The 27,170-nt window shown below is 42.3% G+C and overlaps 1 protein-coding gene across 1 annotated transcript in view; it reads right to left on the reverse strand.

The window, feature by feature from the left end:
* The window catches only part of pigf (phosphatidylinositol glycan anchor biosynthesis, class F), a 46,395-nt gene that overhangs the window by 1,956 nt on the left and 17,269 nt on the right, over positions 1-27,170 (reverse strand). Inside the window, exon 4 of the mRNA XM_055639645.1 lies at positions 16,782-16,890. Coding sequence (XP_055495620.1) covers positions 16,782-16,890 — 109 coding nt within the window. The remainder of the gene's footprint in view (positions 1-16,781; positions 16,891-27,170) is intronic.

The following is a 27,170-nucleotide window of genomic DNA, read 5'->3' on the forward strand; positions in this document are numbered from 1 at the left end:
AAAGCAGATGTAAATGCATTCTTGATAAACAAGGAGGCGAACATGGAATTGAGTTTGCAATAAGATCAACCAATGTCTTATAGAATCATAGCAAACTCAATGGGTACAAGGGCAATAAATTTTAATTCATAAGAAGTTCGAGATTTTGAAAAATCCTCTAATGGAATTTGTATAATGCTACATGCATCCAACTGTTCCAAAAATGTGAATGATTATTATTTTTTTAAATTTCATTTTTTGCAACCACTTTAAAAAAAACAAACCCAAAATATGCCCTCATAACTCAAAAGAACACAACAGAAATATTATATACCCCACAGGAATATATGCCATGCCTAAACTGTGGATTTGTGTGGCTTTTGGTAAAGAACAAAAAAGCTGGACCCAATTTTACTTCTCAACTGACTTAAATTGTTCTCAGTTTATGTCTGGAGTGAAAAGTAAGGAAGCACACTTTTTATTTTGAAACATCTTTTTAAATGTAGCAAATAAGATCATCCAAGGCACTGCAGAGCTATTTTTAGAAGAGAAATTGAAACACAAAACTGAAATTGAACTATATATAAAAAGGGGAAACTAGAAGAAATGAGAAAAAAAAATGCTTAATACATACAGAGGTATGTATTAAGATGTGCCATAAAGGAGAGTTAAGAAAGGACATTGACAATTGAAAGTACAGCCACTAACACTAACATCTGGGAATATTCAAGAAGCCAAAGTTGATGGAAGGCATTTTTTCCCCAGAAGGTTACAGAACTAGTAGACTATGGAGACCAAAGATCATCTTACAAAATGAAGGCCAGAAAGTCAATTAAATAAAACCTGCAGGACCTGATTTCATATGAAAAGCTACAATACTCAATTTGACTGGGGTCGACAGCTCACTAAATGTGCTCAATAAACATTCAATCTGCTTGTGCCTACTGATGAATCTTCAGCCCAATTGCTCATCTAACATTCATCCAATAAAAAAAAACATACAATGTCCATCTATTGAGGCATCAACCTTTCAGATTTTCTACAGGGGTAAGGTGTTGCAGGGAGGAAGTAAGAGAGTGGCCAGTGAGGAAGAAAACAAAACACAAAAGCAGTTAAATTGTTCATTTTTTGTAAACTAACTAGCTTTGTATATATTGCCCAAGCATTCAAGTTATTATGGTTCAAAAACTGGTGGTGTTGTAAAATGAGGAGTATTTGATGACAGAACAATATTGATCAACTGGTACACTGAGTGGAGCAATGGCAGGTGGAGTTTAACCCCCATTACGTGTGAGGAACTGCAGATGCTGGAAAATCAAAGGTAGACAAAAATGCTGGAGAAACTCAGCGGGTGAGGCAGCATCCATGGAGCGAAGGAAATAGGCAACGTTTCGGGTCGAGACCCTTCTTCATATTGATGTGAGGATGGGGGGGGGAAAAAAAAGAAGAGTGTGAGGTGATGCCTTTTGGAAGGACTCCCAAGAGTGGGGCATGCACCATGGTGTGCTTCTACATCAGTCACTGAAAGTAAGCATACAGGTAAAGCAGGCAGTGAAGAAAGCTAATGGCATGTTGGCCTTCATTGCAAGAGGATTTGAGTTTAGGAGCAAGGAGATCCTACTGTAATTGTACAGGGCCCTGGTGAGACTGCACCTGGAGTATTGTGTGCAATTTTGGTCTCCTAATTTGATGAAGGGCATTCTTGCTATTGAGGGAATGCAGCGTAGGTTCACCAGGTTAACTCCCGGGATGACGGGATTCACACATGGAATTTAGAAGGATGGAATTTAGAAAGATGAGAGAGGATCACTAGAATTTAGAAGGATGAGAGGGTATCTTATAGAAACGTATAAAATTCTTAAAGGATTTGACAGGCTATATGAAGGAAAAATGTTCCCGACGTTGGGGAAAGTCCAGAACCAGGGGTCACAGTTTAAGAATAAGGGATAGGTCAATTAGGACTGAGATGAGGAAAAACTTTTCCACCCAGAGAGTTGTGAATCTGGAATTCTCTGCCACAGAAGGCAGTGGAAGCCATTCCACTGGATGTTTTCAAGCGAGAGTTAGATTTAGCTCTTGGGCTAAAGGAATAAAGGGATATAGAGAAAAAGCAGGAGCATGGCACAGATCTTAGATGATCAGCCATGACCCCTGGGAGTACCGAGAAACAGAGGGACATTGATGTATGCCTAATGTTGGCAGTGCAGATAAGGTAGTGAAGAAGGCATAACTCATCTGAACTTTATTGCCACAAGTCATGGTGTAGCTTTATACGTTAGTTAGGCCACAACCAGAGGATTAGAAGGATGCAGGTAGACTGCAGAGTGTGGAGAGGAGACTTACCAGGATGTTGCCTAGGATGGAATGTTTCAGTTATGAGGAGAGTCTGGATAAGCTAGGTTTGGTTTCCTTATAGCAAAGGAGGAAAAAGGCAGGCCCGATAGAGGAATACAAAATTATGAGAGCATAGATTAAGTGGATAGCGAGAATGCTTCTCTTGTTTACCGGAGCTCCCGCAACTACAGATGCGTCCGCTGGACTGGAGGGCGGCAGCTTCGACTGCCCCGGGCCGCGGAGTTTGAACCAGCCCGTTTGCGGAGCACGGATTCAGCCGCGAGACTTACTTCCCATCACCCGGCAGGGTCACAACATCGGAGGCTTGGATTGCCTCAGCGCAGAGGGAGAGCAAGGAGGGAAGAGACAATGACTTCGGGACGTTAAACTGTGTTGAGTGTTTGTTATTTATTCTATGTTATGACTGCAGGCTAAACCATTTTGTTGCACTGAAAAGTGCAATTACAATAAATTGAATCCAATCCAATCCAAAGATGGACACAAAATACTGGAGTAACTCAGCAGGTTAAGCAGCATCTCTGGAGAAAATGGATATGTGATGTTTCACATTGGGACCTTCAAGCAGCTTGTGTACAGTAATTTTGATACTGATGATCAGCTTGAAGAAATTTTTGCTGATGTCCAGTAACTTATGAGTAATTTTACGGTTATTTTAGAACTGTTGCTACCACAGAGACGGATAATAGCTCACTTCTTCTTTGGTGTCATGTGCATATTTAAGCAATTTTAAAACTAGAATTGGTCAGATTTAAACTTCCTGCTTCATTAATGGCTTTCAGTCCCAGACTTCAAACTTCTGCATTTCTTTGCAAAATACTTTGAAAAGGCAAACCAAGGTGTGAATTATAATTGAGTATTTTTCTTTATATTCCCTGCATGGACTCTCCACACCTCAATTCTCACATGAAGTCAATATACCTCTCTGTTTTAAACCACTCATCTGATACAATTTCTGTCAGATACACTACCTTCCTCGATAAATCAAGTGCCGATACTGAAACTCGGAATTCATTCTCATATTAAATAACTTCTCCATTAACTCCACTCACTTCCTTCAATTCCATGTGTAAGCTGTAGGTTCCTGCAAGAACCCAAGCTATGCTTGCCAATGAACAATGCGTCATGGAAACAAGCCCTTTAACCCAACTTGTCCACGCCAACCAAATTGCCTAACTGAACTAGTCCCATTAGTTTGTACCTGGCCCATATCCCTCCAAACCTTTTCTGTTCACGCACTGTTCCAAGTGAAAGCTCGTTCTGTGCACAGGTCCACCATCCATTTTCCGGAAACGGGTGGTCTGCCCCCCACTCCCCCCCCATATAATCTGGACAAACTCTCCCCCTCCCCTCCACCCCGGATGACCCCCCGAAAATGTGAGGCCGATCTCAACCTCATTGGGACTTCCACGCCAGCAGATCTATTCACATAGATGACTTTCACAGCCAGCCGGCAGGTCGAAGTTGACGCTCTGGAACTCTAGGCTGGCTAGAGCTTGCAGGTCCACTCACATAGCCGACTTTACGGGCGGGTATCTCGTCCCCTTATGGCTATGACCTCCGTTGGTCTGGTAAAACAGATAATCCAGCAAGGTTTTAAAATCAAGGGAGCTAGAAAAAGTGTGAAATAAATTGCACCTCAGATCCCTTTTAAATCTTTCCCCTCTAACCTTAAACCTATGCCCTCTAGTTTAGATTCCACGATACTGGGAATAAGACAGTGGCTATCCACCATATAAACATCAATAAGATCATCCCTCAGCCTCCTATGCTCCAGGGAAAAAAGTCAGAGCCTATCCAGCCTCTTCTTACTACCCAACCCCTCCAGATCCAGTAACATTCCTGTAAGTGTTTTTTTTGCACTTTTCCAGTTTGTTGATATCAGTTCTCTAGCAGGGCGGCCAAGATTGTATACTCTACTACAAATGTGGCTTTATCAAACAATGACGTAAACTGCAGCACTATGTACCAACTCTTGTACTCAATATCCTGACTGATCCAATCTCTCCTTATAAAGGGAGCCCTCCAATCCCAGCAACATCCTGGTCAATCTTTTCTGCACTCTTTCTAATGTCATCACATCCTTCCTGTAGTGTGGAGACTAGAACTATGCACTGCACTCCAGCTGCAGCCTGACCAATGTTTCTTAGGCTGCAATTTGATATCCCAACCTTTATACTCAAAAGACCAGGCCTGGAAAGGCAAGCATGTCAAATGTTGTCTTCGCTATCCTACCCATCTGTCTTGCCATCACAAGGTCCCTCTGAACATCAATACTCTTGAGGTACCTGACATTTACTCTATGTCCTGTTAACATTTGACATCCCTTAATATCTAAAAATCTAGGATCTGTCTTCAATAAATTCATTATCTGAGCCAAGTTTCACTACTCTAGAAATGAAAATTCTTCTCATCACTGATACTCTGATTTCAGATTGAACTCAATCTTCATATTCTTATATCCCCATCTACTCATACGCACAGACTGGTTGTCATTCGCCTTTTTTCCTATCCTACACCACCACTTTGTCCTTTCTCTTAAATTTTCTAAATTTGAGGCAGGTTCACAGAGATACAAGAAATAGCAGTACAAGACCATTTGGAATATGTTGCTGCTCAATCATTCAACAAGATCAAAACAAGGTCCATTACCTAACAATCAATAATGCCATATCCCTCAATCTCTCGAATCAAAGCAGCAGAATTAAAGTTACAAAGCGGCGGCTTAAGCTGGGTTTGTTTCTATAGGGAATGCAGGAGACTGGGCAGAGATTTAATTGAGCGGTTTAAAATTGTGTGAAGCACAATTGAGATAATAGTAAGCATTCATGTCCCTGCAGAGAGGACAGTAAATAGATTTAACTTAAATGGTAAGATTTGGGAGGATTTGTAAAAAAAATTTTTTAAAAATCGCACTGAATAGAAGGGATCTGGAACTCACTGGTGAAGATAGAAACACTCATCACTTTTGAAAAAGGTATTTGGAGGAGCATTTAAAGAACCATTACCCATTGGGATTGTTTTTAAAATCAGTTTCTGACCCATTGGCACACAGGGAAGAACTTTTTTTCACGCAGAGAGTGGTGAAATCTCTGGAACTCTCTGCCACAGAGGGTAGTTGAGGCCAGTCATTGGCTATATTTAAGAGGGAGTTAGATGTGGCCCTTGTGGCTAAGGGGTTCAGGGGGTATGGAGAGAAGGCAGGTACGGGATACTGAGTTGGATGATCAGCCATGATCATATTGAATGGCGGTGCAGGCTCGAAGGGCCGAATGGCCTACTCCTGCACCTAATTTCTATGTTTCTATATTGTAAACTAATGCAATTCAGTGTAGAAAATGGTTATAGACACAAAAAGATGGAGTAACTCAGCAGGACAGGCAGCATCTCTGGGGAGAAGGAGTGGGTGACGTTTCGGGTCGAGACACTTGGTCAGTCAGCTTAAGAAATTTCAAGGCTGTAGGAAGGAACTGCAGATGCTAGTTTATACCGAATATATAGACACAGAATGCTGGATAATTCTCTGGGTCAGGCAGCATCTCTGGGGAAAAGGAATAGGCGATGTTTCGGGTCGGAACCCTTCTTCAGACTGCCAGTCTGAAGAAGTGTTCCAACCTATAACATCGCCAATTCTTTTTACTTCAGAGATGCTGCCTGACCCATTGAGTTACTCCAACATTTTTTGTCTATCTTTAAGAAATTTCACAGCTTTGATGAGAATTTCATAACGAAAAAAAGGTCACAAAAGGCAAAATGCTGAGGGGAACAGCAATTAAATGAGAATGTAACCTGTGCAATATTTTTGTTCTGGGTGGGGAGCTGCTCGATTGTAATCTCTCCCCTGAGGTGGAGAACCCAACCAAATTTGGACGGCACTGATATATGCCTGTGCAGCCAGTGTGGACGGGATTGTGTTTCTTTCCTTTGGTGGAGTTTCTGCTCAGTGGGAGGGGAAGGTTACATTTGGACTCCCACTTGCATTTCATGAAACCTGATCAGCAGTAGAGAGGTGAATGCAAGTGCATGCTGTGTATGATTTGCTTACAAAACCACTTTTGCTTCAAATGAGCTGCAGGTTGAGAACCTTGATTGCTCTTTCACACAAATCGAAACTGTGAGGGGATATTTGTTTAATTATTTCTCACTGACTTGCTGGAAACTGGTCAAATTCTCTGCAAGTGTATTAACACGCGTTCTGCCTGGAGGCATCACTAGTCCTTTTTACCAATTCAGTAAATACTGCCACATAATTTTAAACTATTCAACTCATCTGTTTCTAAATCTGTTTCCCTACAGTCCTCATTTGTTCTTACATTTGCCCTTACTGATGTTGTTTCATTTACAAGGTTGTAGTAGAGTCAGGAGATTCCATCACTGGACCTCTAAACAGGGAACCTTGTTATTGTGTATGCTTGGTCTTTAAAGACTGAAGAAGGGTTCCAATCCGAAACATCACCTATTCCTTTTCTCCAGAGATGCTGCCTGACCCGCTGGGTTACTCCAGCATTTTGTGTGCATCTTCAGTATAAACCAGCATCTGCAGTTCCTCTACACACGTAGTTGTTAAAGACGGATTAGACTCAACTGCAATGGACAAAACCAAGTAGCCTTTTTTGCCACCATGAGTTAACTGAGTTCGGCACCAGATGGCTACCAGTATCATACCTAACACTAATCATTGTCTCCAGATAGGTATAAAAATGGAAACAAGATTATAAAGCAGTGGGAGATTAATTTTAAGAGGCAAATCACCATAACGATTTAGTTGCAAAAAGAGCACATTTTTGCGTCATTAAATTTTAGTACCAATTTGTTGGCCAAACACACTTTGTTGTGTTTTAGAGAAAGCAAAATGCACAATATCTTAACTTTTAATACACACTGACAAGGAGAAATGCAAAACTACAATAACTAATTTTGGTGAACTAGTCCAACCAAGATGTTGAACAGATGCACCACATTGATAACCAGCCAACGGTCATCTTGGGTGATTAACTTCTGCCTATAGGTTAAGAAAACAGACAGGAGAGAAGGATCAGGTGAATATTGGAGTGATACAATTGGCACATGGGATCTGAATTCATGTGTGTAGATGACGTTACATGGGAAAGCAATTGTGTATACATATAATTAACGAGCAAAGCACCAAGGCAAATTCCTTGTATGTATACATACTTTGTTAATAAAATGTATTCAATTCAATCGATTAGTTAATATATTACAATATTTTTCAGTCGTTGAGCGATACAGAATTGGAGCAGGCCCTTCTGCCATCAATGGCTAGGTTAAAAATGATGTAAAATTAAACAAATCTCTTCTGCCTACATGTGAATCACATCCCTCCATTCATGTGAATCACATCCCTCCAGCATATCCATGTGCCTGTCTAAAAGCCTCTTGTACGTCACTATCATATGTTTCCACCACCACGCCAGTACCTACCACTGGGTAAAAAACTTGCCATGGACATCTCCTTTCAGTTGCCCCCTCCCATCTTAAAGCTATGGCCTCCAGTATTTGACATTTCCACTCTGGACACGACTCAATACCCTATCTCATATTTTTATAAAGTCTATGCTGACAATTAAACACCCAGTTTTACACCAATTCCATCCTGACCCTTTTATTCTCTGCGCATTCTCATCAGCTCCCCCTTATATTCTATCACTGATCTACATATGTGGGGCGATTTACTGTAAGGGCGGCACGGTGGAGCAGCAGTGGAGTTGCTGCCTTAAGGCGCTTATAACGCCAGAGACCAGAGTTCGATCCCGACTACGGGTGCTGTCTGTGCGGAATGTATACATTCTCCCCGTGGCCACGTGAGTTTCCTCCGAGATCTTCGGTTTCCTCCCACAATCAAAAAGACCTACAGGTTTGTACGTTAATTTGCTTGGTATAAATGTAAAATTGCCCCTAGTGTGTGTTAATCTGCGTGGATCGCTGGTCACTGAGGTCTTGGTGGTCCGAAGGTCCTGTTTCCACGCTGTATCTTTAAACTAATAAAGTAGAGCATCTGGACGAAATCTAAGTGGTCACATTGAGATCAACAACTCCACGCAGACATCACCGGCGGGTAGGATTGATCCGAAGTCGCTTGTGCTGCAAGGCAACGAGCTGTCCCACCCATGGTTCCCATTTGCATTCATCTTTATTGCACAACAGCACTATCGCAGTTCCTTAATTAAATGGCTGCAGCAAGCTGAGAGATTGCCTCATACACACTGTAAAAACAATGAAGGCATAAAACCATTTAAAAAGCACATCTGAATTTGTCTATTTTCTGTGAAATATCATTTGGAAGATATCTAATTAAACCTTCACTGATTTTTTGCTCATGACCAGATTCACGACAGTTAACACATGCAGCTTGTCATGCGTCACCATTAAATGAAAAAGAAGTCTAAATGGGAATCACCTCTGGACCAATGAAATTAAATAAAATGCTAATAGAACTTTTATGAAGTGGAAATAATCTCTCTCGCACAGAAATGTCATTGCATTTCTCATTCAACACATATATTAAGCAAATTCTTTGTGCCCAATGTAGACAGCAATTAATGAGTCTGACTTTAATTTAGTTCAGAGATACAGCGTGGAAACAGGTCCTGCGGCCCACCGTGGTCTGCACCAACCAGCGATCACCCCATACACTAGCACTATCTATACACTAGGGACAATTTACAATTTACAGTAGCCAATTAGCCTACTGGCCTGCATGTCTTTGGAGTATGGGTGGAAACCGGAGCACCTGGAGAAAACCCAGTGGTCGCAGGCAGCATCCGCAGACATGGTCGAACCCAGGTTTCTGGCGCTGTAAGGCAGCAACTCTACCACTGCACCATTGTGCCGCCCTTAAACAAATATTTTTTTGGTAAAGAACGTACTGCTAGAGGAACTCAGTGGGTCGAGTAATATTTGTGGTACATAAGGAAATGTCGATGTTTTGGGTCGAGGCACAGCAGCAGGACTGAGAGAGCAAAGACAGCCAGTATAAAGAGAGATGGAGAGGCACAAGAATGGCCAGTGGGCAATAGGTGGACCAAGGATGGTGTGAATGGATGACTCAGTTGAAGTCAGGTGGGGAACAGGGAGGGCTAGAGTTAGGAGACAGAGGCAGGTGGGTAATAGGTGGAAGCAGACAAATAAGTTCACCGAGACCTGGCTGTGTGAGTCGACCCGGACAATGCGCTGCAACTGGCTGGCTTTCAATTACATAGAGCGGATTCGATCTTTGTCCCGACCTCTCTCCTGACATCAGTCAGAAGAAGGGTCTCGACCCAATATGTGGCCCATTCCTTCTCTCCAGAGATGCTAGCTGACCTGCTGAGTTACTCCAGCATTTTGTGTCTACCCTGATAAGTAAGGACATTGATAATGCGAACCACTGAGGAAAGGCGATGGGCAGATGGAACCAGAGTGGGAAAGAGGGTCCAGTGAGTGAAATGCTTGAGTAGTAGGGCGGTAGAACCTGATGGGCGATGCAAAAGGGGGATGGGATGGGTGGGAGGTGCATGACAAAAATGCAACAGCCAGAGATGTTGAGAGACTAGAGACTACTGAATGTGACAGAGCGGGATCTAGATGTCCTCGTATGTGAAACACAGGTCATTGTGCAAGTGACAGCAATTAATTAGGATAGGAAAAGGAATGTTGCCATTCGGCGCAAAGGAGATGAAGAATTAAAATAGGGAAGTCTTGCCTCAACAGCATTGATGAAACCATACATGGAATACTACGTCATTTTTATGTTTTATTTGTTCAGAAAAGATTCACAAAGTTGACTATTGCAATAAACGGATTGACATGAGCAAGATTGGAATTTTGACAAATGAAAGATGATCTAATTGAAACTGAACATTGAAACCATTAGAAGAAGAGTCAGGTAGCATCTTTGGAGAACACAAATCGGCGATGTTTTGGGTCAGTACCCTTCTTCAGACTGATAGGGGTAGGGAGAAACAAAGAAAGCTGGAAACGAGGAAGGGTAGGACAAAATGCTGGAGTAACTCAGCGGGACAGGCAGCATCTCTGGAGAGAAGGAATGAGTGATGTTTCGGGTCTTCAGACTGATATCAGGGAATGGGCGGGACAGAGATAGAATGTAGTCGGAGACAGTAACGGGCCTGTCCCACGAGCATGCGAGTCCATGCGGCAAGTGCTACCTAAGCAACTCCATGCGGCAAGCTCGACCTAACCAGAAGCGGGGGCCACGCGCAGAGGTCGAGTGAGTGACATAAAGTGTGAGCGAAGTCCGCGGGAAGTTCGCACGTGACGTATGGCGTCGAGGCCGCTGCGGGCACGGTCAGTTTTTCAGAGCCCCGCGCGATGTCGGGACCAGCTCCGCACAACTCCATACGGCTCCGGTGATCGAAGTGGGACCGGCCCCGCGAGGCCGTACGGCTCAAGCGACCATGTTAGGTAGCGCTTGCCGCATGGAGTCGCTTAGGTCGCGCTGGCCGCATGGAGTCGCATGCTCATGGGACAGGCCCTTTAGACTGGTGGGAGAACTGGGAACGGGGAGAGGATTAATAGAGAGGGAAGGAAAGCAATGGCTATTTGAAGTTACACAAAAGCCTGGCAATTAAGAGACCCTTCTTCAGACCCGACTGTCATCCATTCCTTCTCTCTAGAAATGCTGCCTGTCCCAGCATTTTGTGTCTACCTTAAGTAGTAGGTAGAACCTGATGGGCGATGGAGGGGGTGATTGACAAATGGTTGGACAAAGACCAGAAATGAAAAGACAGAAAGAGGAATACAAAAGAGAATTGTGACACTTGAGGAAGGAATGGAGGTGGAAAGGGAGGGAAGGAAAGAATTAGGTACGATCCAGGTAGGGCGCGCAGGGGAGAAGGACAAAAATAGGAGGGGATGGGGGTGGAAGGGTGGGGTATGGGGATTAGTTTCGTTTTGAGGTAAAACAGACCCTTCAACCCAGAGTTCACATCGACCAGAGATCGCTGTGCACTAGCACTATCCTACTCACAGTAGGGACAATTTACCAAAGCCAATTAACCTACAAACCTGTACGTCTTTGGAATGGGAGAGGAAACCAGAGCACCCAGAGAATACCCAAGCAGGTCAGGGGGAGAATGTACAAATTCTGGAAGACAGTACCCATAGTACCCAATTGTATAGGCATATGGATGAGAAGGGAATGGAGGGTTATGGTATGAGTGCAGGCAGGTGGGACTAAGGGGAAAAAAAGTTGTTCAGCACGGACTTGTAGGGCCGAGATGGCCTGTTTCCGTGCTGTAATTGTTATATGTTATATGTTATATGTTAGTCAGGATCAAACCTAGGTCTCTGGAGCTGTAAGGTAGCAACTCTACTGCTGATCACCGTGCAGCCTTTAGGTAGTTTGTTAACTAAAATTGGAGAATTCAATGTTCATACTGTTGGGTTGTAAGCTACCCAGGCAGAATACAAGGTGCTGTTCCTCCAGTTTGCATGTGGCCTCGCTCTGGTAATGGAAGCGGGGCCCAGGACAGTTAATGGTTTAACCAAAACCAATAGAATAGGTTATCAGATTATTTATCTCAACGCTGTTTGTGTTCTTTCACATTGTGATAACTAGAGCCAAGATGTTTAGGCACTAAAAAACACTGAAATGGGCAGGCAAAAAGGCATAATAAAATTACAAAAAAAGGCACAAAAAAGACATATATTGACAAAATAAAGGCATTTATTTCCACCACCAAAATATAGATTAAAATAATATATAGGTATACTACATTAAATGACAAAATCTGCCCGGTTGCACATAATTACTAGCATTTTTTTTCAAATTATCTGGTGTTAAACCATGCCGTCTGTCAGACAGAATATGCTTCAGTTCTGAAAAACATCTGTCTACCTCAGCTGAGGTCACTGGTGCATACCCGAAACTAGCTACAGACTCTATATTCATGTCGATATCTTGTGCATTACAACTACCTTTGAGAACTTTAGCTGTGTTTTGTATTTCTTCAGGATCTTTGTTAGCTAAAATCACTCACATTTTCCTTGTATGTCTTTACCTACATCACCAGGAACTTTACGAATATTGTCAGTTACTTTGTTGAAAACCTGCAATTTATTCACGTTCCTCAAGGGAAGTGATAGCTTGCGGGAAGTTTGCAAAATTGGAAGCAATAAACACAAAATCACGACGGAGGGACTTTTTCTGCATAATTTCCCTGACGATCCTGCCTGCAGCAGATTCTTCTTCAAAATAGTTGACGATTTATTTTATCTTTTCAAAATTTGCAGCATAGTAGAGTACAGCAGAGATTCATGTACCCCACCTAGTCAAAACGGGCTGAAGAGGTAGCGGAATTGCGGGTGCCATTCCTTGAACAACTACACACGTGATGGTGCTTTGAGGAAGATTTTCTTGACATTGGAAACTAGGCGATCGCATTTGGAAACAAGATACATAAGTGCTTGGCAATTCTATGAAGTCCTTGAGCTAAGCATGCCAAATACAACATTTGAATGCATCACAAACAGAAGAACATTCTCGTGTTTTATACCTTCTAGCCAAAGTACAGCAAGTGAAGATGTAAACAACTGAGCAATAGTTGAGCTGTTTGACTTCTTCAATACTTCTGATGTCCACAAATACTCCTTTGAAGGTTGACCTGCCTCCAGTGAACCGATGACCACATTGGAAACATATCTCCCCACGGCATCGGTTGTCTCATCTATTGAGATCCATATTTTGTTGCATGCAACTTCATCTCTAATTTTCTGCACAATGTTGAAGTTGCTGTCAACATAATTTTTCCGTAATGATGACTTGTTTGGTATATGTTCCTCTGTGTATGTCTCTAAAAAAACTATGAGAGATTTGTTTTCCCAATTTCCACAGTGGAATTCCAGCATCAATGAATGCCTTGCACAGATCACTCAAAAACTCAGATTTGCAACTTGAGCCAGCTGTAAATGTAGTGAGGGGACTAGCTTGGGTATTTTGCTTGGGTAGTGTACATTACAGCAATATCAACATTGACTTCTCTAATTTTAGATAGCCCTTGTCTTTTCCCTCCTCCCCCTTCCCAGCTCTCCTTCTAGTCCTACTGTCTCCGCCTCTTCCTTTATTTTTCCCGCGCCCCCCACATCAGTCTGAAGAAGGGTCTCGACCCGAAACGTCGCCTATTCCTTCTCTCCATAGATGCTGCCTCACCCGCTGAGTTTCTCCAGCTTTTTTGTCAACCTTCGATTTTTCCAGCATCTGCAGTTCTTTCTAAAATAGATCTTGGGGAAGACTGAACCAGCGGGCAGTGGCACGAACAAATGAACGACCGACGGTGGCGGCCCCGGTTTCGCTCGGTGGTGGAAGTTTTCTTGTAAGTTATTCTATGTTAGCATGTTAATAATAACATTAATATTAGTGTGTTAACATAGAAAACGTCATTGTAATCACGGTACAACTAGAGAAAATAGCACAACCTTTTAGCAAAACAGCAAAAAAAAGGCTGATTTAGGCACTCGATCATGAAAAAGGCATTATCCTGGTGAAATCACCAAAAAAGGCATGAAAAGGCACATGGCATTTATGGCAAAAATCCTGGCTCTAGTGATAACTCTGTTGTATTTTCGCACTCAGGCAGCAGCCATGCTTTAAAAGAAGTTCATTAACTAAGTGTCCTGGAGCATTCTGGAGTTATCAAAGACCGCATGACAATCTACGTTTGTTCATTTGGCCAGGCCACAGTGGGTTGCTTGGGCTAAACAGGAAATGTTATGCGGAAAAAGTGTCTGGAGTGAACATTTACTTTCATTATAAAGAAATTCCTAAATATGCAGGGGAAAATCCAATTAGGGAATCAGAAAGGCATGCAATTTAGGAACATTGGGAAAGGTACATTGGGAAAAACAAATGAAATGTGAAAAAATATGTATATATCATTCAAACTTGGGCCCACTTAAAGGAAATCCTCTCCTTAAAGGAGTCAGTGCCAACTTTTAGATACCGCTGGGGTGTAGGCTACCAACGCAAGTTATGTGGTGCAGTTCCTCTAATTTGTGCTGGGCCTCATCTCTGACAGTGGAGGAGGCCCAGGACAGAAAGGTCAGATTGGGAATGGGAGAGGGAGTTGAGGTGCTGAGCAGCCGGGAGATCAGGTAGGCCCACTCCCCTGACATCAGTCTGAAGGAGAGTCTCGACCCAAAACATCACCCGTTCCTTCTCCAGAGATGCTGCATGTAACTCCAGCATTTTGTGTCTACCTTCTATTTAAACCAGCAACTGCAGTTCTTTCCTTTACATATTTGAATACGGAGAACAATGTCAGAGACAGCAGAGCAGTGCTACTTAAGTTTAAAACAAAGCACAAGTCTCTGGAGTCCTCATTTTCCAAAGGAAAACTGGCCAAGAATTCTCATTTGTGAAGAATTCCATGTTGGCCGATCTGGTTTGGGAGCTTAGTCAAGTTATTTTAAATTACTGGGATGGATATGCCAAAGCTATCTAATCACGAAGCACAATTACACAAATGTTAACCAAATTCCTGCTTGCTAATTTTTGAAAGTGATGAATGAGCTCATTGGAAGAATTTACTTTCATGCTGATCTGCTGCAAATGTTTTAATTTCACAACCTCTCCCCCAACAAAGTGTCAGATTAACGATGGAACAGAACCCTTCATGGCGCCAGTGTCGCCCTTGTGACACATGGCACCTCTCCAAGTTTATTACTGTGAACTATGTTAATTCATAAACTAACAATATCTAAGAATGGCAGACATAAAATGCTGGAGTAACTTAGCGGAACAGGCAGCATCTCTGGAGAGAAGGAATTGGTGACGTTTCGGGTCGAGACCCTTCTTCACACTCACTAAGATATCTAAAAAAAATCTAAGAATGCCTATACCCAGAGGAGAAAGGAAAGGCATCCCAATAGATTGGGTGCAGAGCCCATTGCATTAAAAAATGTTCAGATGTTGATGCAAAAAATCTATATCTATTTAAAGGCCAATCAGTAAAAATTACTTGTTGGATCCAAGGATATTAGACAATAGGTGCTGGAGTAGGCCATTTGGCCCGTCGAGCCTGCACAGCCATTTAATATGATCATGGCTGATCATCCACAATCAATACCCTGTTCTCTGCTTCCTTGTTTGGCTGTGGTCTAACTTAATGAATCAATAGATCTGAAAGAAAAGAATCACTGGGCCACTGCTACGTTCATAAAAGGAAAATATATCAGACACTAGAAATATGAAATAAAACAATTTGAAAAAAAAAATGGAAATACTCAACAGGTTAGCCAGCATTTATAGAGAGAGAGAAACAGGATAAACTTTTCATAATGATGATGACTTTTCACCAGCTCCCTCCCCATCACCCAAATATACTAACTGAGAAAACAAATACAAAATTGAATATAACCATCTTTGTCAGTGATATTGTGAAATGTTTAATTACTCTCAGTCAACTATGGTAAACAGGCCACATTGCTCAGATGCCCAACAGCAGTCTCCCAAAACACAAGCTCTGTCATAGAAGGAGATTACCAGCAAAACAGTAAAAATATTCAAGGATGCGCTCAATGCTTTCTTCAAGTCACTGACTCCTGAGAACCTCTGGTCCAGGTCATAAGTTCAGAAGTTATAGGAGAATGGACCATTTAACCCATTGGATCTACTCCGCCATTCAATCATGGCTGATATATCTTTCGCTCTCTTGTCCATTCATCAATCCCATTCTCCTGCCTTCTCAACTCAAAGTGGAGAAGGAGCAATAAGAATAGCACTGAAAACTTGGAGGGCATTCAACAGGAGCACAGAGAAGCCCTGTGTAATTGATAGGAGCAGTTTACTATGTCACGTGACCCACCCATCTACCTATTCCATCAGCTGCCACCTGGCCCCTCAGCGGAAGAGAAGCAGCAGAACCAACACCATCTTTTACTAATGTCACATATGCAATCCATAAAATAGTAAAGAAATAAATATTACAAATGTGGATGAAATACATTCAAGCTATGAAGCAGTTAACAAGATTAATAGGGAAACTTGATGATTCCATAGAATTCGTCAAGTTGGGAGATCTGAATTTGCAAACCCATAAATTAAAGAGGCAGGCAGCTTAACAGTTTACTCTTAGTTCAGTGCAAATTATCCATGCATTAAAAACATTCAAACATTCATCAGTCTTGTAGATAAATACATGTAATTTGAAATATAATTCTCCAAGGGTACTTACCACAATGCGATACTTTTGCTCTAAGCATCTGGGATTTTAACAAACTGCGTGCTAATTGATCCCATCACCTATTTCAGAAATTAAAGCATGCCTTCGTTCACCGGCTATTTATTTTTCTACTTAAGATGCAAGAGCTCGACAAATTTAGTTTTTTTTCAAACAATCTTGTTCTCTTTCCCGTAGCGCATACAGCTGCAACAATGAGACACCAAGGATTTTTTGATTGTACACCATATTTTTCACAATGAAGCATTTACATACCTGCCAAGGCCTGTCCCAGTCCAGTGGAATAGGAAACGCTCCAAGCCAAGCCCCAAACAAAGTTGAAATTGTGGTGATCTGAAGACTGGTATCCCAAATAGACAAAGCCCTGCAGGAGAAAAAGGAGATATTATTCACAAGATCATTCTTAATGTAGTGAACTTGAAGGCTAGGCTATAAAGTGGTGAAGTTAAATATGCAAACAAAAGTGGATACTGTTTGGAAGAGAGGTGGAAAAATGTAAAATGAGGCTGATAATAGATATGGAAGAATATTAGACAAAAGGAATTGCACATGCTGATTAATATACAAAAAGACAAAGTGCTGGAGGAACTCAGCTGGTCAGGCAGCATTTTTGGAAAACATGGGAAGGTGATGTTTTGGGTCAAGACTCTTGTTCACTTTTTCTCTAAACTTCAATTAACATAGATCGATGCCGCTCCACCTATCTTCGTACATCAACATGATCATGCCAAGAATCAACCTCAGAAACTTCTCTGCCTGCCTCCAGGGTAAGTATAGGGAGGTTGCACGGCAGTCGGGTCACAACCCATGAGCCATACTGTTGCTACGCTACGCCAACTGGAGTACACGCGATGAACTGCAGGTAAGCACTGACCATTGTTTCCAGATTAGCGGGCCTGTTAAAACCCGCCAAAATGGTCAATTTTTGCGCTGTAAATAATTATGGAAATCGGGATAAGCATGAGAGACATTTAGCCTACTTCAAAATTCCAAAAGTGAGGAGAAATGACGGTAAATAGAAGCGAGAGCTGAAGGGACAACAACAGCCAAAGTGCTTGGTGAACATTGGCCGTTTGCTCACTGCATTTCAGCAAAAGTAAGGCATTATTTGTGTTTTTTCTTGATTCCTTTGGCATCTAAAAAGTTTCAGAAGTGATAAATCTGGCTGTAAAATTTTTAAATCACCCAAGGTTCTCAAGTGGGTTTTTACATACAAAATGAAAACGCCTCTGAAGAAAATTTTACAGCCAGATTTATCACTTCTGAGACTTTTTAAATACCAAAGGAATCAAGAAAAAACACAAATAATGCCTTACTGTTGATAAAAGCAGTGAGCAAACCCGATAATTCCCAATATTTTCCATTTCGATAGCTGCACGGCCAATGTTCGCCAAGCACTTTAGCTGTTGTTGTCCCTTCAGCTCTTGCTCTCTTTACCTTCATTTAGCTTCACTTTTGGAAGTTGGGTACATGTCCCTCACGCTTACCCCGATTTCCACAATTTTTTACAGGGCAGAAATTCACCATTTTGGTAGTTTTTAACAGGTAGGAAAGTACGCGTATCGTGTATTAACAACATATACCGGAAGCTGCGATGTCCTCCAGATGGATTGAGCGGCTCCGTGCGTCAAGCCCTAGGACCCAGTGACCTTACGTGCAACCCCCCTGTATGCTTCCTTCAATCTGGAAACCAGAACGGGATTCCAGGTGCTGTCTCAGACATGGCTATAAAGTAGCATCAGAGGCCTCATACTTGAATACTGCCTACATCCTACAATAAAGGCCAACATTCCATCTGTAAGCAGATTCTGTGTTTTATGCACAAAGTCCCCGAGATGCCTTTGCACCACACCATTTCTAGTCTCATTCTATTTAAATAATGATTTACTTTTTCATTCTCTCTTCCAAAATGAACAATCCCATATCTTCCCACATCATACTCCATTTGCTAACTTTTTGCTCACTAATGGCCGGTTCTCACGGTGCGACCTGACCCAAGATGTCACCAGAGTGAAGTGGTCGTGGTCCAGCACGAGTTCCGCACGATATAACGGGGGGTAGATAAAGAGTTCCCACGGTACTCGGCAATTCTGTCATTTGTGCGAGTGACTTGTCCGTCTCCCGATCTTTCCCGTTAATCGTGAATGAACATCGTGGACTGTAGTGTAGTTAATCACGTGGCACAAATGATGTCACTTTTTTTCACACACTATATAAATATCCTCTGTTCGTAGAATTGGCTCATTTGCAGACATGCCTATACAAAGTTGGTTCGAGTACAGGCTGGTTGTTATTTTCATTGACGCGCTGTATGCATTAGCTCTACATAAACTAATATATTGTTATAGATACTCACATGAGCACCCGGGATACTCCGCAGCCTTCGTCTCCAGCAGGTTGCGCTTTCTCTCCCTATTTCTATAATCCTCTCTGGATTTGTCATAGAGAATCTCATTGCATTGGTACCACTCCACCAGTTCCCCCTCTTGTTCCCTGTTGAAGTTATATGGCCTTACCTTCTGCCATCTTCCCTTTATGTTATCGTCTGCTGAGGCTATTGGGGAGGCAACAGCTACTGGGGAGGCAATCTCAAATCCACCTTGATCACCCTCTCCCTGCTCCAAGGAGCCCACAGGCAGTGGTATCTCTGGCATCTCCTCTTGCCTCTCCACCTGTCTCTCTTGCTGAGTCTCCGCCTCATTTACCTGCATGTCTAAAAACTTTCTGACTTTCTTTGACCCCTTTCTTTGCGCTTTTCTGAGAGGCATCTCTGCAAGTCTTACTGTGAAAAAGATTCTCAAACAATGACAATTAGGTGGGACGTCCTCGATGGACACATGGTCCATTGGCGATATTGAGACCACCTTTTTTACTCACCTTATGTCCCCTCTGTCAAGCTTCCGGGTTTACCATTCGCAGGAGTTCCCACGGTACCCGCAAGAGTCATTACGGATATCGCACGGATATCGCACTGGCGTCTGCGTTCATACAATGTTGCAACGCTCACCAAAAAGTGCTCAAGTCACTCTTGGAGAAATTCAAAAATGTTTGAATTTTCTCCCGACTGTACAAAGTTACACGACTACCTGCCGTTAGCGCCACGGAGGTCCTCGGTGGTCCACGAATGCCGTACTGTTATCGCAAGAGGTTCCCACGATGTTAAACTCTTGTTAAGTCTTGTGTCAGGTCGCACCGTGAGAAAGCCCTTTAACTTACACTTACAATTTCAAGGTTTCAAGGTCAGGTTTTGTCACATGTACCAATTAAGGTACAGTGAAATTTGAATTTGTTCCATTTCCTAACTTTTTGCCCACTAACTTACACGTACAATTTGCTGACCCACTTGTTTTGGCTGCAACCTCCCTGGTTGGGCATAAGGTCAGCACTTGGAACATTCTCCCACCACCATCCAAAATCTGAATGACCACCTCAGTTATGTCTCTTGGTCAATGGTGGTCAAGGCAGAAACCTCAGAACATGTAAAATATACCTGGAGTAGCATCTGACATCTTGAGCGCGCTCTCTCCCTCCCTCTCCCTCCCCCTCTCCCCCTCTCCTAGCAAAGAAACGATGGACCAAATAACATCTCCTGCATCCTTAAAAGTCTATGACTAAAACCTTTCCACAATTTGAAGCTAAATATTGGGAGATTTTATTTCAGCAGCAGGAGTAGTTCATGGCTAAATATGCAGGGACTATTAATTTTTTTTTTCTCATTTGACATCTTATACTACATTAACCAATGCATAAAGAGTCGGTCAAATCAGACGGCATCTTAATCTTGAGTTTAAAATTCTTTATGATATCATCAGTCTACAGATTCTGTGATTGCCTGACCTTTACTGCAACGTTATATACAATCTGTCAAAAAACAACATTTTAAAATTACGAATGTTTGAAAGGGTGTTCAATATTATGTCAAATCAATCTTGTTTACGGTGAAGGTATGTGACTATGATACAGTATCCTGCTGGTTATGTTACTTGACTAGAGCCCAGAGGCCTGGACTATTGATCCAGAAGCACAGGTTCCAATCCCACCAGCAGCTGGAAAATGTATTAAAAAATCTTGCAGACTGGCCTTCATGTGATCCCAAACCACCAACTAACTGCATCAAATCACAGAGTCATGGACCCTTTTCTTCGATTATCATGGCCATTGTGACCATTATGTGCCAATATGCCTTGACAATTCAAGTGCTCATCAATTACTTTTTAAGTATGTGTGAATACCTGCTTCCAACACCTTCTAATGCAGAGCATTCTCAACTGCAACCACCTTCTGGGTGAAATAAATCAAAACCTTATGCTTCTGAACTTATAGCTATGCTCCCTGGTTTTGGACACCTCTACCATGCGGAAAGGTTTCTACTATCTATCTCATAATTTTGTTCATATTCTCAGGATCGCCCCTTCCGCCCACCCAGATCTATCGAGTTGCACCTCATTCCGTCTCAGGCAACATTTGGGTGACGTCCCTCTCTACTCTCTTCAGTGCAATTACATCCTTTCTTTGGAGACAAGATACCACAGATGCTCGAATCTCAAGACAATAAAAACTGCTGGACAAAATCATCAAATTGAGCAGCACCTGTGCAGGCAGAGGTTGTTTCAGGTGAAGACTCTGCATCAGAACTCTCTGTAATGTGGTTACCAGAACCACACACACATCAGCCAGATGTTACCCTACCAATGTTTTATAAAGTACCAAGATCTACTTGCAGTTATATTCTATGGTCCATCTAATGAAGGGAAGAATCTTAACCTCCCAAGACCACGTTCACCTGTTATTCTACCTTCTCTCCTCTCCTGTTGGACAGAAGATACAAAACATGCTCCATTATATTAAAGAACAGCTTTTCCATTGTTGTCATACTCCTGAATGGACCTCTCACATGCTAAAGATTAATTCCCAATCTCCAATCTACCTTGTCGATTGATGCCTTGCATTATTTTTAATCTGCACTTTCTCCAACACTATATTCTACATTCTAATTTGTTTGCATACTTGCACTGCCTCAATGTGCTTGTGTAAGGTATGACTAGCCTGGATAGCTTGCAAAGCTTTTACTGTATCTCAGTACAGGCAAAAATATTAAACCAATATATACCGACAATATATACAATTTTTACTGAGGCCTAGAAACCTGCACGAAAGTGGGATTAAACCTGAGAAATCCCATGTGGTCACAGGGAGAACGTGCAAACTTCTTACAGACAGCACCCATGGTGAGGATCGAACCAGGGTCTACAGTGCTGTAAGGCAACAACTCTACCGCTGAGCTACAGTGAATTATCAGCAAGAATTGTGTTAATCCTGGCCAAATCGGGGAGGTTAGGACCCTAAAATTGAGTAAAGGCTGCTAGGCCATTTGGTCAATTTAAAAGTGCTCTCTGTAGAAATGGGACAAGCAGCAGAGTGGTGCCTGTTTGTCTAGAGCCTAGATCAGAGCTGCAGGAAGAGAATGGGACATCTGCAGACCCTGACAATTAGGTGCAAAATGCATAGAATGGATTGGATGCATGCAAACCAGACATACACATTGTAAATAATGTTGCAAAGCTTTACTTTGCTTAATGTTGATTGGATTAAGTATTTTGCCTTGTCTGGTTTTCTTGCATATCAGGACACATGTTGCAATGTTCTTTTCCTCAGAGAAACACTGTTTGAATACAATGTATTAGACACTATTATTGGGTTAGGGAAATGTCTGTCATGTATGGGGCAAATCGATATCTGTTATTGGATTGTAAAGAGACCACCCCTTTGTGGTTTGGCCCTCGAAGTCCGGGGACCTATAAAAGTCCATTTCCACGAGTTCCTGTGTTGATCTTCTGGGAGAGCGCTTCCTTCTACGTGACCGCCTGGAGTGTCTCTGTTTGAGCGAGGCCAAGAGTGCTTGATCAGGCAGATGTGAGGTGGTTAGGTATAGTAGTGGGAACTATAATTGTGTTTTGTCAAAATAAAGTTTAGATGTGCAAGCGCTTGACTCAGTGATTTTTGGCTGAAACTAGACTGGTGGGGAAGCTTAGAACGAGCAAATTACAATTTCAAATCATGAAAACAATTTGAAAAAAAAACGATTTCACTTTGTTTTAAAGTATTTGATGCCGCATCAAAAATAAAGGAAAATAACAGAAGTTCAAGTTCAAGTGAGTTTATTGTCATGTATCCCTGATAGGACAATTACATTCTTGCTTTGCTTCAGCACACAGAACATAGTAGGCATTTACTACAAAACAGATCAGTGTGTCCATATACCGTAATATAAATATATACACACATGAATAAATAAATGAATGAATAAATAAGTGATGAGCAAAATGTGCCTCAGTTTAGTTATGAGGCAGACAAATTCAAAAGGATAACACAGAAAATTCATAAGCAGTTGAAGTTGACAGTTTACTAAATTGCAACCTTTTATCTTGGCTTTATTGATATTACTCTGGTTGCCCCTGACCTGTGAGATTTTGCTTATCATTTTTTCCCAGCTCTAAATGCTTCTCAAAATAAAGTTTTGCTCTATCATTCCTTACCAAGAATTTCAAAATATTCACCTGTCAGCTTTCCATTAAACATCCAGAAGATTAAAAAAACCTAATCCACATCTAATCATTATCTCAATTTCTTTCCCACAGTTATAAACATAAGGTCTATTCAAGCTTCTCCATTGATAGGGAGGTTTTCATTGAAAGTTTTAAAAATCAACTGAATAACTTGAGAAAGAGAAATTGGGAGAAAATTGGCAATGGAACTTCCTCCCAATAATTTAACAAGTTAAATCATTCCACAAGTTCACAAGTTTATGGGATAAATAGGACATTTGGCCCATCAAGTCTACTCCGCCATTTAATCATGGCTGATCTCTGCCTCCTCATTCCATTTTCCTGCCTTCTCACCATAACCCTTGACACCCATTCTAATCAAAATGTGTCCATCTCTGCCTCAAGAGATATCCACTGACTTGGCCTCCATAGCCCTCTGTGGCAATGAGTTCTACAGATTAACTACCCTCTGACTAAAGAAGTTCCTCACCTTTTTAAAAGAGCATCCTTTAGTTCTGAGGCTATGACCTCTGGTCCTAGGCTCTTCCACCAGTGGAAACATCCTTGCCATGTCCACTCTATCTATGCCTGTCATTATTCTGTAAATTTCAGAAACTCCAGCAAGTAGAGGCCTAGTGCTGTCAAGCACGCATCATATGCTAACCCACTCATTCCTGGAATCATTCTTGTAAATAGATATGGGGCCCAAAATTGCTCGCTGTACTTCAAATGTGGCCTGACCAGCACCCTATAGAGCCTCAGCATTACATCAGTGCTTTGGTATTCCAGTTCTCTTGATATAAATGCTAGCATTGAATTTGCCTTCTTTACTACCAATTTGACTTGCACATTAACTTTTTGGGAGTCCTGCACCAGCACTCACAAGTCCGTTTGTACCTCCGTTTTCTGGATTTTCTCTCCATTTAGAAAATAATCGACGCCTTTATTCTTATTACCAAAATGCATCACTCCGTACTTTGCTATACTATTCCAAGGTTAGAGCATAATACTATCAATAGCCTTTACATTCCTGGAATATACAGGTATAAAGAAAACCAGACATAAATGATGAGAATTCACTCGACCCGATTCCAGCGCTTTTCAAATTTTCTGCATTTTCTCATGATCTAAATCATTCAAAATGATTGGGATGCACGTCTTTCTATTTTTTCTTATTAAAGTGCAGAAACATTATTTCATGCTACAGGTGCACAACCTTTAATCCGAAAGCCTTGGGACCAGACACTTGTCGGATTTTCGGATTTCCGAATGGAAGATTTTTAGCGTATGCAGGTAGCCCGGCTTGAAAAGTCTTCCTATCCCATCATTGCATAAATGTCAGTCAGTTAGTTTGGAATTTTAAGTAGGGGTGAAGGGGGAAACTTTAATTCTTAGTCCCCTACCTGGTTATTACCATATAAAAAGCTGGGGGGCTTCAATTTGGAGCTCCGACCCCGGCAAACTCCAAATCCAAACGCTCCGGAATCTTGGGAGTCGGCGCCAAACTGCCGCAAGAAAGTATCCCATGCACGCCGCCACTCCCGACATTCGCGGACTGGATTTGGAGCGCCCGCAGCCAGGGGTAGACTATACAACCTCTCCACTCCACAGCCTGACTACACGGCGACCCGGTAAGGCATTGACCGGTGCCTCTCCGACCAGTAGGGGATGAAAGTTTACCCCTTCATACTGATGTCCAAAAAGCACATTTAAGCAATGACAGATGTTTAATTTCGGGGAGGAGGCACACAGTAGTACAGGCCTGGGTTTACAAGTTTTGGTAACGCGAGCTTTGGTATCTGGAAAAAATTTTAAATCGGTTTAACCAGGCACCTGGTACAAATTCCCATGTCCATCAACAAAAATAAAACACTATTACCATATTTTGTTAACAGTGGAACCTGGCATCTGTAAACTCCAAGAAAGATCAGCCCAAGTCCCCCCCTATTACCTCCCACTCTCCTGACTCCACCCATGAAGGTGTAGAGATGAAAACTTCATACTGATGTCCAAAGCACAAGAACCAACTTAATTTCAACACATCACTCACTTAAATGTATACCCCATTCCAACCCCTCCCTCTTACCCCTACCCCTCCCATCCCACCCACCCACCTCCTCCCAGCCACCCTGCCCATTCCACCTCAACCTTCTCCCCCCTCCACCCCTCAACCCAGTCCACCCCTCCCTCTTACCCCCTACCCCTCCCATCCCGTCCACCCACCTCCCCCAGCCACCCTCTCCCACCTCTTCTGCCCCCTCCCCACCCTCCCACCCCCCTCCCTGCCAGTCTCTCCCACCCTCACCCTCCTGCCCCCTCTCACTACTCCCTCCACCCACCCTCGGCCACCCAAACTTCCCCACCCAATCTCCTCCCCCACCTTGGTTCTACTAATTGCTGCTGTTCAGTCAGGAAGTGGTGCAGCTCCCTCGCTGTTCATGTGCATGCCGTTATTAACAATGAGCAGCTGTCCTGCAGTGAGAATGGGGCAGCTCAATTGCTCATCTTGGCTCTACTCCCAAGTAAAGCTTCAGTTACTTGGGACTAATAGACTGCTCTTGCCTTGAGCAAAGGAAGCAAGAAAAAAAAAACCTGGGATGAAGGATCACACATGCAGTGAAAATTCCAATTTCTTTTCTACTCCAGCCAAGCACTCTGTTTGCTTTGTAGATTGTAAAGCGCAAAGAAAGTTTTAACTCGCTTGATTTGTGCCGGCAATTTTTCAACAAAAACAGTTAACTGTAAAAAATGCACAAAAGGGCAGGTTTTAAAAATCAGAATATGGCAGACTATTCCCGACAGATGGTGTTCAGACATCACAGACAAGAGTTTCCACTGCTGAGCCCCTCTCAAATCACTCGCACCGAACCCATTAGTTAGCCAATAAAACTTCATGTATGCAGTGCAAATTATAAAGGAGAAAGTATTTGTCTCCATCAAGCATCAGCAATTCATAATTTTTAAAAGCCAAAAATTAATTGAATATACTTTTTCATACTGCAGGCAGCAAAGTGAGCACAGAGGCTTAGTGGTTACATTACTGTACTAACAGCCAGACATCAGAATAGTTGATACAGAGACACAAGGTCAGATCGGGGGCAGCACCATGGTACAGCAGTAAAGTTGCTGCCTTACAGAGCCAGAGATCCTGGTCGATCCTAACTACAGGTGCTGTCTGCAGGTAAATCACACGTTGGTTGGTAGGTTAATTGGCTTTGGTGTAATTGTAAATGGTACCTAGTGCGTAGGATAGTGCTAGTGGACGGGTGTGGCCGCTGGTCGGCATGGACTCGGTAGGCTGAAGGGGGTAGTTTCCTCGCAGTATTACTAAAGTCTAAATAAAAGTCTTAACTCCATCGTGCAGGCTGAGGATTTTAGTTTCAAGTAATTAAATTAATCTGGACCTCTAATAAAAAAAGCTCATTAATAATAACCATGAAGGAAATCTGCCATCCATATCTGGTCTGACTGATATGCATGTCGAGACCTACCAATGCTGTTGATCCTTAAAGATTCTGCATTCAAGGATAATAAGAGATTGATAACAAATTGTGATTATCAGCTACGTCCTCATCCAGTGAATGAATAAAAATAAAAGCAAAGGATTTAAAAACAATGTTGATGCTGTGCTAAACTTTGGTCATTTCTGTGTGCAATTTATGCTGTATAAGTCCTCAGAATGAACATATTTATAATAAGATCCCTGTGGGCTATACACCCCCTAGTGGCCAAGTACTGAGAATAAAACCACAAAACAGCCTATTGAGCACAGCGAGACAATGCTTAGGCAGTGTTGATAAAATGATTCAAAGGGAAAACTAAAACACAACCTTGGATAGTAAAAGCAATTTTTGCTAATTTCTATATAAATTCACTCTGAACTCTCTCAAATTTTCTCCCATCACAATGCTCAGTTGTATCACAAACCTGCTTAAATTATTGGTTCAAATGACTCTAACCATCTGCCAACCAAATCTCCCTCGCCTGTATCCACCTTATCCTTGTAGGGTTTGTCCCACTCCCACCTCACCTTTCCAGCCTCTTTACTCCTACTACAATCAGTCTGAAGGGTCACGACCCAAACGTCTCCTGTCCATTC

Source organism: Leucoraja erinacea, chromosome 8, assembly GCF_028641065.1.
Source record: "Leucoraja erinacea ecotype New England chromosome 8, Leri_hhj_1, whole genome shotgun sequence".
In the NCBI taxonomy this organism is placed as follows: Eukaryota; Metazoa; Chordata; class Chondrichthyes; order Rajiformes; family Rajidae; genus Leucoraja; species Leucoraja erinaceus.